The sequence below is a fragment of the Notothenia coriiceps genome, unplaced genomic scaffold (assembly GCF_000735185.1).
Source record: "Notothenia coriiceps isolate Sejong01 unplaced genomic scaffold, NC01 NC01_scaffold00037246, whole genome shotgun sequence".
NCBI classification, from domain to species: domain Eukaryota; kingdom Metazoa; phylum Chordata; class Actinopteri; order Perciformes; family Nototheniidae; genus Notothenia; species Notothenia coriiceps.
This window is the reverse complement of record NW_011369947.1, coordinates 10,742,882-10,756,208: the sequence shown is the minus strand read 5'-3', so window position 1 is coordinate 10,756,208 and position 13,327 is coordinate 10,742,882. Positions and strand designations below refer to the sequence as shown.

The 13,327-nt window shown below is 42.9% G+C and overlaps 1 protein-coding gene and 1 pseudogene across 1 annotated transcript in view; both read left to right on the top strand.

Annotated features, from left to right (window-relative positions):
• The first annotated feature begins 1,168 nt into the window (after positions 1-1,168).
• Positions 1,169-3,138, top strand: LOC104966393 (uncharacterized; annotated as a pseudogene).
• A 2,319-nt stretch (positions 3,139-5,457) lies between these two features.
• LOC104966392 (microtubule-associated tumor suppressor 1 homolog) overlaps positions 5,458-13,327 on the top strand; it is a 33,959-nt gene continuing 26,089 nt past the window's right edge. The window contains exons 1-3 of the mRNA XM_010795578.1: positions 5,458-5,943; positions 8,059-10,104; positions 10,319-10,550. Coding sequence (XP_010793880.1) covers positions 8,134-10,104; positions 10,319-10,550 — 2,203 coding nt within the window. The 5' untranslated portion in view covers positions 5,458-5,943; positions 8,059-8,133. The remainder of the gene's footprint in view (positions 5,944-8,058; positions 10,105-10,318; positions 10,551-13,327) is intronic.

The window sequence follows — 13,327 nt, the reverse complement described above, 5'->3', positions numbered from 1 at the left end:
ATGACCAACCAATATGGTGATGGGTAAATAGGGTGTGAAGTTTCTGAGTGAAAAGCCCCAGACGTACAGAGATCTGACTATACCTCAGACGGGGTGTGTCTCCTCACAGGTACACTGAGGTCTTTCAGCACTGCTTTTACTTTTGTGTTTCTAGTTCAGAACAAAGAACCTGAAGGATGTGTCTGTGTCCTGTGAGGGGACATATACTGTACATGCATCATGCAGGACAAAATAAATATACATAGAAGGAAGTGTATGAGCATAATGTTGAGCAGCCGACGCACAAAGGGAAGTGAGAGTGAAGGAAAGATAAGTTTAGATGAAGAAGTTCTCTGTTGCAGTAACAACACATCCTCACAGTCCTTTACTCAGAATGTCTCTTCAGGTAAAGCTCAAGTATTTATACAATGAGGCTTACTTACAACATCACAAGTACTCAGTTACTCAACAGCCAAATACATGGGTCTGATTTAGACCGACAGAGGAGGCAAATATTAATTCTGATAAGATTTGAATTTCTGTCGTTGAATTTTCATTTGAGAAAAAGATTCAACAGATTTCATTTTTTTGATTTACATTTTTTGTTTTTTTAAGGACAAGCTGAAAGCAGGTATTACTGAATGGGAACACAGGGTACAGGCACATAGTATGGGTCTACCCTGTACTCCCATTCAATGGACTACAAAAAGACCCACAAGGACTACAAATACATCTGAAACACTGCAAACAGACCCACAATGAGCACGAAGAGACTCCTCTGCAGGGGGTTCTTCATGTCTGTGAGCAGCCCTGACCCCCCCCTGCATGACAGAGATCAGTGGTTCTTCATGTCTGTGAGCAGGTCTGACCCCCCCCACCCCGGCAGCGTTCAGCCCANATGGTGACGACTGTAGGAAAACCCTGAATGTCCTCTTCCAACATGAGAGTACACATCCTGTCATGTTCACAGCTACAGTTGATACCTTTGATATCATGTGACTCTCATGTTGGAAGAGGACATTCAGGGTTTTCCTACAGTCGTCACCATCTTGGTTTTAGGATGTCATCATCTAATCTCTGGGCATCACCGTATGGGACTGTGAGGCTCTGAATGATAATACCACACACATGGTGAGCTCCGGTCATCGTTTGTATTTCTACCACACTGTTTAGCCGACAGTCCAACCGGCTCTCGGTCCAAACACTCGTCTGTCTCTCCGGTGCTGTCGTCCTGTTGGCATGAGATCAAACCACACATCTCTCAAGCCTTCACGCTCAGAGAGATTGAAGAAACTGAAGTATGTTTTCCTTGTTCTGCAACCAGGTGTGTCTCCAGGTGCTTTGGATCAGAGTGTGAACTATCCAGGTCCGGTTTGTGGCGTGAAAGGGTCAAAGGTCACCCTCCCCTGCACCTTCTCAACACTGAAGTCTGTGAGGGATGAAGAAGGAAGAGAAGTTCTGATAGAGATCCGGAGAGTCGTCTGGTGCCAGAACCATCTTATTTGTCAGGGCGTAACTCCGTCTGTGTACGACAGCGAATCAGAGAGGAACTCACGAGAGGAACAACCCTCGCTACAGATACCTGGGAGACAAGCAGGGAAACTGCTCTCTACAGATCTCAGATCTACAGGAGGGAGACGATGCAACTCTTCGCTTCAGAGTGGAAGCTAATGACCGCAGAGGACATTTTACTGGCCAACCAGGAGTGAGAGTCACAGTCAGTGGTAAGAGCATCGTGTTGCTATGCTAACACTTATTATTAATGAGCATTAACATTCATAATCCTGACCGGGTAACAGCAACGATGCAGACAGCGTGAATTAACTAAATATATTTGTCTACATGTATTATTTTATTGTTAGTGTTTTTTACCCTTCTGCATCTCTTCAACCAAATGTTCCTATGCGTTCTAATATAGTCTGACCTATAGACTGATGTCCTGTTACGCCCCGCCCTCAGGTGGCCCTATGGGGCTAACACACACATCCACCATTGACCCAGATACAACACAGAAGACACCTTTAAATAATCAAATCCACTGGAGTTATTTCAATTCAACAAGTGAACAAACATCTTAGGCTGAGCGGCAGAACCACAGCAGTCCCAACGACAGACGCCTCTTAATGATAATAATACATTTCATTCATAGCACACTTTAAAGACAGCGTCATCTCAAGGCGCTTCACAGTGCTATGAGGAGAACATAACAAAACAAATAAAATAAAAGGTTATCTAAGAGCATATTGAATACAATATGGTGATATATAAAAGGTTAGAATAGAAATAAAATGAAGGACAGTCAGTGAAATGCTCTTCCCTCTTCTGCTTCTGAACTTTAGCTCCTCCCCCTCCAGGTGCAGCTCACCTGGAGGGGGAGGAGCTACAGGGGAAACACACGGGGAACACGTAACATGTAAACAATGACATCTCCGCTGTAGTTAGGCCGAGTTTAGAGGACGTCATTTTGAGTGTTCATGCAGCAGCTACGATGTTAGCCTAGCCTTCACAAACAGAGCTCACAGCAGGAATTCACTCTTTGCCTTCATGATGGAGATATTCTGGAGGCATTCTTTTCATACCTTGATTTGATGAAAACAGGTTATGGTTATTTGGGGTTCATGGCACTTTATTAAAGATAATTAATTAAGTTAACACAAATGATGCCGCGCTCAAAGGTTTGCCCTGAAGTCTGATTTCAATGTAACATCACTGCACTATCAACGTTATAAAGGATGACTGATGGCCTTGTTTCACTTCAGTCCCTGTAATGATGCTGATGTAGTAATTGTGTAATTGTGATTACAAGGAAAGTCAGGAGTAATAAAGTGCCATCTGAAGTCTAGAGACTGCAAGTCAATGGAACCTCTTGACTGTCCTTTAGATGGGGATCCAATGCAGATCAAGGACTCCAGTGAACCAGACGGAGCCGTCTCTCTGCTCTGCTCTGCACGCTGCACTTTCCACCAGCTGGAGGTCACCTGGTCCAGAGACGGCCACGCCCTCCCTCAGTCTGGCCCCGCCCTCAGGCTCAGCGCTCTGACTGCAAAGGATTCTGGGAACTACACCTGTGCTTTGAAGAACGACCCCCGAACAGAGTCTCTGCCGTACAGACTGCATGTGATGGCTGCACACGGAGGTTTGGTTCATCAGTTTGTTTGAGAAAAATAATTATTTATTGTCAAGTATAATAAGATTTTAATGGTTCGTTCTACCAGATAAGTTACGTGAGTAAATATCCCACTGATGACTTTTAAAAAGGGCGGTGTCTAAATGAGACAACGAAACGTAATCACGCCCAACATTAGCCATCTTTACCTTAGCGGTGGTGACGTGAAGTCATGTGACCGTGCTGTAGTTCCTTTATAGCCCAACATTAGCCNGGCTTCAGTTTATCATCAGAACAGATCAAAAAGATTCATTTACAATAAATCAAAGAATGATGCACTTCTACAAACAAAAACAACAACAACAACATTATTAAAACATTTAAACAAACTACTAAAAGAAGAAGAACTACATTATTCAAAAGATTACAGAAACTTCTGATAACACAGGGGAGATAAACGAGGCATCTCTTTTCCTCCCTCTCTCTCTCTCTCTCTCTCTCCCTATATCTCTCTCTCTTTCCTCTCTCTCTCTGTCTCTCTCTCTCTCTCTCTCTCTCTCTCCTCTCTCTCTCTCCCTTTCTCTCCATCGCTCAAACTCACTCCACCTCTCCACCCTGTGTGCGCTTAAGTTTGCACAGCGTTACAAATGCCACAAAACCAACCAATGGATGTATAATAAGACCGTCAACAGCGTTATGGCAACCTAAAACCCCTCACTTTCTGTAACAAATATTCACAAGCTCTGCTCTCACTGTCCACTTTCCTCTTCTTGGAGAGCGCCATGTGTAATTATTTGTCTCTCCCTGTCTGCCGCTAACACGCCTGTTCACTCTCCTCTCATCTTCTCTCCCTGTATCGCTAATTATTCTCTTCACTCACTTCCCTGTCCGCTTCTCTCTGCTGCGCTCTCATCTCTTCTTCTGTGTTTCTCTCCCTGTATCGCTCACTCGTCTCTTTCGCCCCCTGTCGGCGGTGGTTAAAATAGAATCGCCCCGTCAAAATTGAAATCTCCTATTAATGTATTGATTATGGATCCGGTCCGCCTGTTGCCGACCCCTGGTATAGTGTATACCCAACAATAGCTTGAGTGTTCAATCTTGACCTTCAGCCTGTCAAAAAAACATACTAGCGACGGTCCAATCTAATGTTTGTTCTTATTGTTTATTTTTCATTTTCCACCCCCTGCAAATGTCATGTGTATTCATCACTGTTTAGGCTAACTAAGAGAAAAGTGAACCAAGATCCTTTAGGACAGCTGCTGACAGATGTGACTTGCCTCTGTTTTTCAGTAGATGTCATAGACCCACAGCTTTGTCTTGAAAGCCTTTTTCTACTTGTTTCTGGAGCAGACCGGCTGATATTCTGACTTTTGAAAGACAGTGCCATGCTGTTCTTCTATGGCAGCTCATTGGTTTGGTTTTGTTCCCCAGTGGCTTACAGAGGACAGCGTTGTCCCTGTGGTATGCTGCTGGAATCTCCCTGACCCGCTGCCCTGCTCTAGTGTTGTGCAGCTCTGTCTCTGCTACTCATAACTGCTCCCTGTATGATACTGATATGTCCTGTCAGCCAAGCCAAGGCAAGGAAAGACCATCCATTAGAGCCCACAGTAGTTGCGAGTTTACTGTGAGTGTCAGGTGTCAGAGGGTACCCCTACTGGTTTGAAATATATGTTGCATGGATGAGTTCGTAGTTTACAATATACTATTTAGTTGGCAACATACCCATCTTAAAGTGGAAAATGGACATTAGTTCTGCATGTAAACCAAAGATGTCGATGTCAAAAGCTTAGAATACATAACTAGACTCTCCTAATAACAGATTTTACAGGACTTATTTTCAGGGGACATAATAAGTCCGCTCTATACCATGATTTACATCTCGTCTCTGGTTAAGATTAGACTGCAGTTCCCAGGGTCAGAGGCCTTGTATAGATTAGGCAGAAATAGCATAGGTCTTAGGGGGCCTTAGATGCTGGTGTCACACCACTGCTGTAGCGTTGGGATCAGATGTCGAGCTGTTTGTCTATAACAAGAGGGAGTGTCATCAGACAGTGACATTATCATTGGAGAACTCTGAATAACTCATCTGCCTTACAGTAACCAACATTTGTGGAAAGTGTCTCTGAATAAGCGATTCAACAGCGACATTCCTCCAGGAAACCAGGCCTCCCGTCATTCTGCTCCCCTTTTCACTCATCCCTTACTAAAAAGCAGCCTGAAACATTCCCTCATAAAAGAGGGACTTTGGCTGCTTAGCAACAGTGAATGCCAACTCAGCCTGGCAGGCCAAGGCCACTCCTCCTGCACTGGGCTCGGCATGGATAAGGTAATATGTAGCTTTCCTCCTTGCTCACTCTGGAGTGGAGCTTACACTGAGCTCAGTCTTTAGCCGGACCTTGACATGCCTGCACTGTGGAGCAATGTGCAGCCAACTCTGATACTGTCTGACACTGCCTGGCCAGAGAGATTGCTGCACTGGGCCCGGAGTGAAGTCACGAGGGAAAGAAATAACCTTATTCCTGCACAGGGGGCACCCTCATTCAGGCTGTGATGTTACTGATGCACGGCTGAACACGAGGAGGGAGGAGTGGTGGGACGGGGGCCGCTGGCTGAAGCTCTCTCACTCGCACACCACTGCCTGCCCAGTTGGCTGGATTTAGTGCTTTGGAGGGACAGCAGTAATGGGATTGCCTCTGAGAGGGTAAAATGAGCTGGCTGAACCTGCAACAACGTGATCTGACGTGATACGGCAGGCAGCTGATAGTGGACGCATTTTCTCTTCTTCTGTTATCAGTGAATGGAAAGAGTGGCAGTATTTGAGTTGGTTCATAATGTAGTTGATCCTTCTTAAGTCAGAGGTAAGCACTTTTGAATATTTTTACAGGCAGTTTTTCTTTCTATTTGTTGGCTCAGTGTCTTATAAGTGTCATTGTTTGTACATTGTCTGCCTGGTCGTGGTTTGTCTCAGTTGCAGTTGTACTTTACATAATGCCTAGTAGTCACGATTTAAACCAAAAACATCTCTGTTCTGTTATATTGTGTGTGGGAAGACACTGCAGTGGTATTGGAGAGGCAGCTCCTGCCAAGGTTCAATGTGCACAAAGGTTTGCCAAGGCAGTATATTTCATTCGATTGTACAGAAGGTCAATGCAGTGTACGCTGTTTTTTTTTCTCTGCCTGTTAAACCAACATGATTCATCCAGATTTGGACTTTGGGTCATGTTGATAATAGCAGAGCTGCTTTTGATAAAGTATCTTATCAGCAGGACGGTCGAAACGTAAGCCATTTTAAATACGAACACCTAATGATTGAAGCATATTAACATTTTTAAAGTCCTTAAAATCACTTGCAATAGAATAGAGACTTCATTTATAATGTTATCTTTACTGACTGAACATTGCTCTTGGGTCCAACATTTTTTAATGATTTAACATCTTGAAGTGTGCATGTTCAAAGGTAGGGTCCAGATTTATATATAGCATTATGTTTTTGATTTGACACTTTCTTATAAAGAAACTTATCAATCCATTCGATTTGAGACTTGCTGAATGTGTCATTTGTAGGTTATACTCAAAATTCTTATTGAGTCAATGTGGTAGCAACATTTGGTTTGTAAAGGTGGATATTTTGGCCCTGAGAAAAAACTGTCTGTAATTACAGTTTTGTGTACCCCAGACCTACAATTAACTCTGTTGTCATGTCAGGCATCTACAGGTGTCTATGACTCTTTAACACTTTAGTAGAGCCTTGTTTTCGTCTGGGTGTCAAAATAAGCCATTCCTTTCCCTATGTACAGTGGTTACATAGGGAAAGAAATGGCTTATTTTGACACCCAGACGGTTAATAAGCCATTCCTTTCCCTATGTACAGTGGTTACATAGGGAAAGAAATGGCTTATTTTGACACCCAGACGGTTAATAAGCCATTCCTTTCCCTATGTACAGTGGTTACATAGGGAAAGAAATGACTTATTTTGACACCCAGACGGTTTTGCTGCAATATATTGCAATAAAATATATTTCTATCCTAGCAGTATTACACACACACACCTGCCAACAGCAAGCAGGATGCAACTCACGAATAAAAAAAGAAAAGGTTAACAACATGCTTTACAATATGCACTTAACTCTTGTTTTCATTAGATATGTAGTATTTTTGCATTAGAATATGACAGCCAGAACCTTCTTAGCCTCCACCCTTCCTTCCTTAACCAGTATACTGTCCCTTTAAACGTGACAGAAGTACAGCAGACTAGGTTATTTATTATTCTGTTTTTCAGTTTCTCAATTGTTGGGTTTTCTTATATGCACCAGGATGTCTGGGATCTGCATACTGGAACACTTTCGGGCTGTTGGTGACTTGATATCTTGCTCTCCTGTGGTACATACCACAATGGTGCTTTTGTTGTAGTAGTGCCTGGCAAGCTTAGCAGTCCAGTCAGCTTAAATAAACACAACGGTACACAACAAAGCGGTTAAGACTCTGCGATATATTTCTCATGCCAAAGGGCTCATTTTACAAGTAGAAACATGTCTTGTTACTTCTTGGCAAGCCTCACATTTAGGCTTTTATGAAACCAAGTTCCATGAGAGACAGCAGCAGTGTCTGGCAAAACATAAGAACCCTGATATTCAACAATCTTAATGTAATCACATTGTGTATTGCATAGCCCAAGTAGGAAATCATTTGGACAGACTTGCAAAATGTTTTCCCTTGAGCATTATCATGATGGCTTTTGCATTTTTCATTGAGCCAAGTCATACATATTTAAAGTATCCACTGTTACAATGGCTACAAAGGCTTACCAAGGCATGCCTTAGCATTTATGGAGCCCGAGATAGATTTTATATTGGAATATCTGTGCTTTAGCTTAGTATTGAGTGCTTCTGCTAACATTCAGTGAAATTACAAAGTCTTCAAAGATTCTGTTGATAAATGTTTAAAAAATGTGACCTTTTCCCCATCTTTACAGATATTGATGCCTGAATAAGTGCTACCAAACTAATTTGAGGTGATCTACAGAAGTAGGTGAAATCCTGTGTCCAAAATGTCTAAGACAACTCTCAGCATGTCTATGGACCAAGTTGCGAGCACAGTTCCTCCACCCCACAGAGAAGCCCTCTCTCCAGAGAGTCTATACAGCTCGTCTCTGTCGCCTTCACCGGACTCCCACAGTAGTATTTCAAACCCCAGTGACCGGGAAGCCAACAGCTCCCCTGAGTGCTGTCTCAGCGACACCTCCTCCTTGGATAACCTCTACAACACCACCTTACCGAAGGATCCTTTGCTCAGTGATGTGAGCCTGAACCTGAACCAAACATTTATTGTCACACCTGTTACTGGCAGTGTGAATTTCTGGAATGAAAACTTGAGTCTGATGAGCAGCCATGAGTCAGAATCAGACAAGTACCACACTTTCAGTGAGAACACGGAAGATGGGAGTAGCTATGCAGTGATGTCTCCAGACTCTGTTGGGAGCCGATTGAGTTCAGTTGACACTTCCCGTAGAGGGTCCCCTGAGAATGACTTCTGCTCCCTGAGCTCTGGGGAAATGGTAATTAGGACTAACAGTTTTTGCTTCGAGGATCATTCCCTGTTGGTCTCTTCCCTGGATGAGTCATCCATGTCTCTGGCTGCCGGCCATTCAACATTTCCCACTGAATCTAACCTGCTGTCAACCAGTCTGCAGGATGTCTTTGAAAAATCTACAGAAAAAGTCATCGAGGAGAACATGGGCCATATGTGTTTTAGCCTGACTTTCACTGAGGATATGCTACCTAGTGAAGAAAATGATATGGCTACATCCAGCCCTTTTGTAGCTCTGCCAGCTGAGAATGAGGGAGCTCTTTTGAAGACCTTTGTCTGTGAAAAATCTCCTGCAAATTGCGGAAAGGAAGCTCAGATTGCCGGTTCCCAAAAAGAGCCATTGCTCTGTTTCACTGCAGCATTCACACCAGAACAAGGCGATACCTTTATGCACTCTCCGTCAGTTATGCAAGACACTGATCATGTTATTCATACTTCCACTCCAGTACAAAGCATTGGGAACATGATACCCAGCCCCCCCTCCTTTTCAGTGTCTCCCTGTACTGAGAACATAGGAAACCCAGGACACAACCCTGTTAAACGGCAGCAAAACTCTGCAGCTCCTAATCATTTGGTTGCAGTCACAAAGGTCAAGAAAATGGAAATCAAGAAGTTTCCCAAGTCAGACTTCAGCAGTGTCAAATCAAAAATTGTTACAAGAAATGTGCATCAGTTATCAGCGTCAGGCTCTTCTTCACAGCTAAAACCATCACAAGTTAGCGTGAACAATAAACACACTGAAGCACAAAGAGGAACTACTGACAGCATTAGTCCAACCAATTTAAGGAGCAGCACTGCGATTGCCTCTACCACCACTAAAGTGGTCAATGATGCTCCGAGACGAATGAGTACAGGGGCTGCTAATTCGGTTGCTCCACAGTCGTCTGGCCCTACTGCTACGGGTGGACAGGGACAGAGTGGAGCATGCCCACCTGGCCCGAACCCAGCTGCAAATAAACCTGCCTCAGAAGTATGCAGTAACGCCAGCTTCGCAACAGAACAGGCAGCCTCATGCCAAGCAGCAGAAACTGCAACAGCAGAGCATTCTGGCAACCAGACCTTCTGCTTCTCATCCTCAGGAAAATCCCCTGATAGAAGTGGCCAAACTGATCCCAAATCAATTCCAAAGAAGGGAGTGTTAGACCAAATGAAGGTCGCATCAGGCTCAGCTGTAGGTCAGCCTTCTGTGCCCAAGACGCGTCCTCGCTGCTCATCGGAGAGTTCATCACCGTCATCCAGGCCACCGAGGGAAAAGAGTGCAACTGCAAGGTTTTCATCTAGCTTTACCACTCCCAAAGCTAAAACCCACCTGGGCCAGACCCGAACAGGGAACTTGAGCAGCAATGCCCTCAATAAACAGGCCATTCCGACTGAGGCGGGAAACCGACCAGCTAAGAACTCCTCAAGAGAGGTGAAGAGGATCAGCCTGGTGGTGAGTATTGACTCATTGTCATATTCTCATTACAGTGCTGTTCATATTTATGTTCTGACATATTTTACTTTAAGCCACATCAAATCCAGATGGATTGAACTTAGAAATGATGTTATAACTGAAAAGTTAGTGGCATTTTAACAACAGATAAAATAACTGTTGGGGCCAATTGCACAAAGATGAGGGACTGAATGAGAAATTGTTCTTTTTGCAGCTAGAGTCCAATGAAGTGACAACAACGGGAGCCTCATCTGATGAGAGTAAGAGCACATTTCGTGCACGACCAGCTCCTCGACAAACAAGAGTAGCACAACTTTTACAACCTCCACCTGCCAGTCCCAGACCATCCCCTCTGTTCAGCAGGCTGAGGCAGCCAACCCGGGGGAGGGATGATTTCAAGGCCTCCAAAGCCGGGACACCACAGTCCAAGCTGAAGAGCAGCACAGGTAAGAAATATAAAGTGGGCCATGTTAAATAAATATTTAGTTTTTTGTTATACAGTTAAGCTAAACCAGTGATACACTTTCACAAAGAGTAAGTTGACCTTTAAATGTTGGTAATCAAACATTGACAGTAGGTCACAACAAATGCCCTCATAAATCTCCTACTTTTAACTAAGCAGAGAGTTAATGATTTCCTTACTATTTTCCATTTGGGTAAATGGGTAATGCTTTGTAAACAATCTGCTTAGGCATATCATTTGAAACATAAGAAGTAGAAAAGTTGATTTGGACTCTACTTAAAGTTTTGTGTAGGTTTGAAATCAACACCTATGGTTTTGTGTGGGTTTTATGTACTGTAGCTGATATAATAGGATCCTTCAAAGTAACACCAAAATGTTATGAGTGACCAATAGGAAATATCTTTGATTCACGAATTTGCCCCATAACTGCAGAAATAATAAAAAATGACCAGTGAGATTAAAGGATGAACATTAACTTGTTTGATTTAATGCATTTCTGCACCTCTTATACATGTTTTTGTAGTAAAGAAGTATCCCCATCAGAGGGTGCCACTGGGCAGTTCCTCTAATGCCCCTTTCCCACCAAAGCAGTTCCAGGGCCAGTTCGGAGCTAGTGCCCTGGTTCTTTCTGTTTCTACCGCAGCAGGGCCGGCTCTTGGCCCCTAAAAACATTTCTAAGATCTAGCCCCACTCGATTGCCACCAAGTTTTAGTTTGTTTGAACTTATTTATTATAATTATTGTACAAAATGGTATAAGAATGCAAACATTAAGATCTGTTCTGTTTAAATTGATTATAGTCTATTATCAATTCAGGTTAAGAAACTAGTGTTGCTTGCATCCTATTTTAAAGCCATTTCTTTTTATACTAAAATGCAAAAAAAAGAAAAGGGTTTTATTCTATTAATTTTGTCTTTTTTATTGCACTTATTGCAGCAAATTCCTGTGTAGCTTCAGATCTGAGTTGTGTTATTAGTACGCATAATTTATACTTTTGTAGCAACACTATTTTTATATAATGGCAAAGAAAGGGTTCAGAGTCTTTTCTTTTTTCCCTGTGTCATATGTGGCAGCACTGTTCAATGTTTCTTGAAAACATTACCCACTGTAGTATCTGACGTGTGAGTAAACTCCAACTCTGTATCAANGTCACCCCATTCAAGTGAATGGGCGAAGCGTTGAAAGCATTTTTCGATGCCTGTAGTGTAGACGGGCCGTTACGGAACCGACTAACTCCCCTTGTGTGTATGTACAGCTCTCAACATGCCCAGACTTGGAGTGATTTTCCCCTCTTTTAATACTTTCCGCCTCGTTCTGAAANGCAGGGGTACCCAAACTTTTTTGAACCGAGAGCTACTTTTAAAGTTGCCAGTCTGCCGAGATCTAGCAGTCCAAATAGAGAGGCGCAGCCATTACTGACAGCCTACTACCAGGTAAATACACATTTATATGTCAGTAATGGCTGCGCCTCTCTATTTGGACTGCTAGATCTCGGCAGACTGGCAACTTTAAAAGTAGCTCTCGGTTCAAAAAAGTTTGGGTACCCCTGCTGTACATGTCATCATAATCTTTGCTTGAAAGCTAGGTATTTTGAACTTGGAGCATGCAGAGGCTAACTACAACTAGCTCTAACGCGATCAAACAGGCCGTATATTTATCTACTTTCTCCTGCGTCAGTAAAATAAATATAAATATAAAAAATTATGTTACATTACATAATTGCCTCTAGATTGGATTATTATTGTTTTTTAGTAATAACCTTATTAATAACTACCTTTTTTTTATTGATCAAGCACTATTTATAATATGTATTTAGCAATATTTGAATGGTCTGAAAGCCAAGACTTTGAAAACCCCCTGTTCCGGGCCCTTCCGTGTTACTATGGTTACTATCAGCTTGTCACTCATTATTTTCAGGTTGGGGGCAGTGGGGAGCAACCGAGAGGAGACGATGATCGCAGAAGTTTTCCTCCTGTCTTCAAAAACATTACAAAGTATTTATCTGAATATAGCAAGATGGCGTTCATACTCTGAAAGACTTTTTTTAATCCACCAAAAACATGAAATGACCCTAACACCAGTTTTTAAAAAAAACTCAAATCCATGTGTGTCTCTGAATGAGCCGCAGTGATACCGGACTGCTTCAGAGCGGGTCATTCTGTATTTGGTTCTGGGACTGGCGTTGGTTGTGTTGGTGAATAGAGCAGACTGCTCTGTAAACGGTTACGTCACAAACAATGACACAATGACGCAGCACCACTAGGGCTCTGGGCGGTGGAAACACAAAGAAGAACCAGTAATAGAGTGTGGTCCTCCTGGTGAGCTCAGCCATGTTCCACAGGAACAATGTCGGACACAGATGTCGTCTCTTGTCTTGTGAATACACAGCTAACTCCCTCTGCCCTGCTGCTCTTCATAGTGAGAGGAGTTCTGGGGAAGGAGGGGGACTCTTCCTCTGATGGGAAGCCATCTGTACGGGCGGAAAATCAGGGGAAGGAAAGGGAGGTTTTGATCTCGCCAATAGTGAAAAAACAATGTTTGAAACAAGCTCCCTGAGCATAGTAAAAAAAAAATCAGTAACTTTCTCATGCTCCAGCTACATGGAAACTTCACGGGATGCATTATTTAGCTTTAACTACAACATGTTTTAGTTTATTTGTTTGTATTTGATCAGATTTGACATGGTTGCTGTAATGAGTAAGATACTTGCTGGTAAGTTGTGTACAATTTGATATTGAAAGTTATAATTAACAAATGGGGT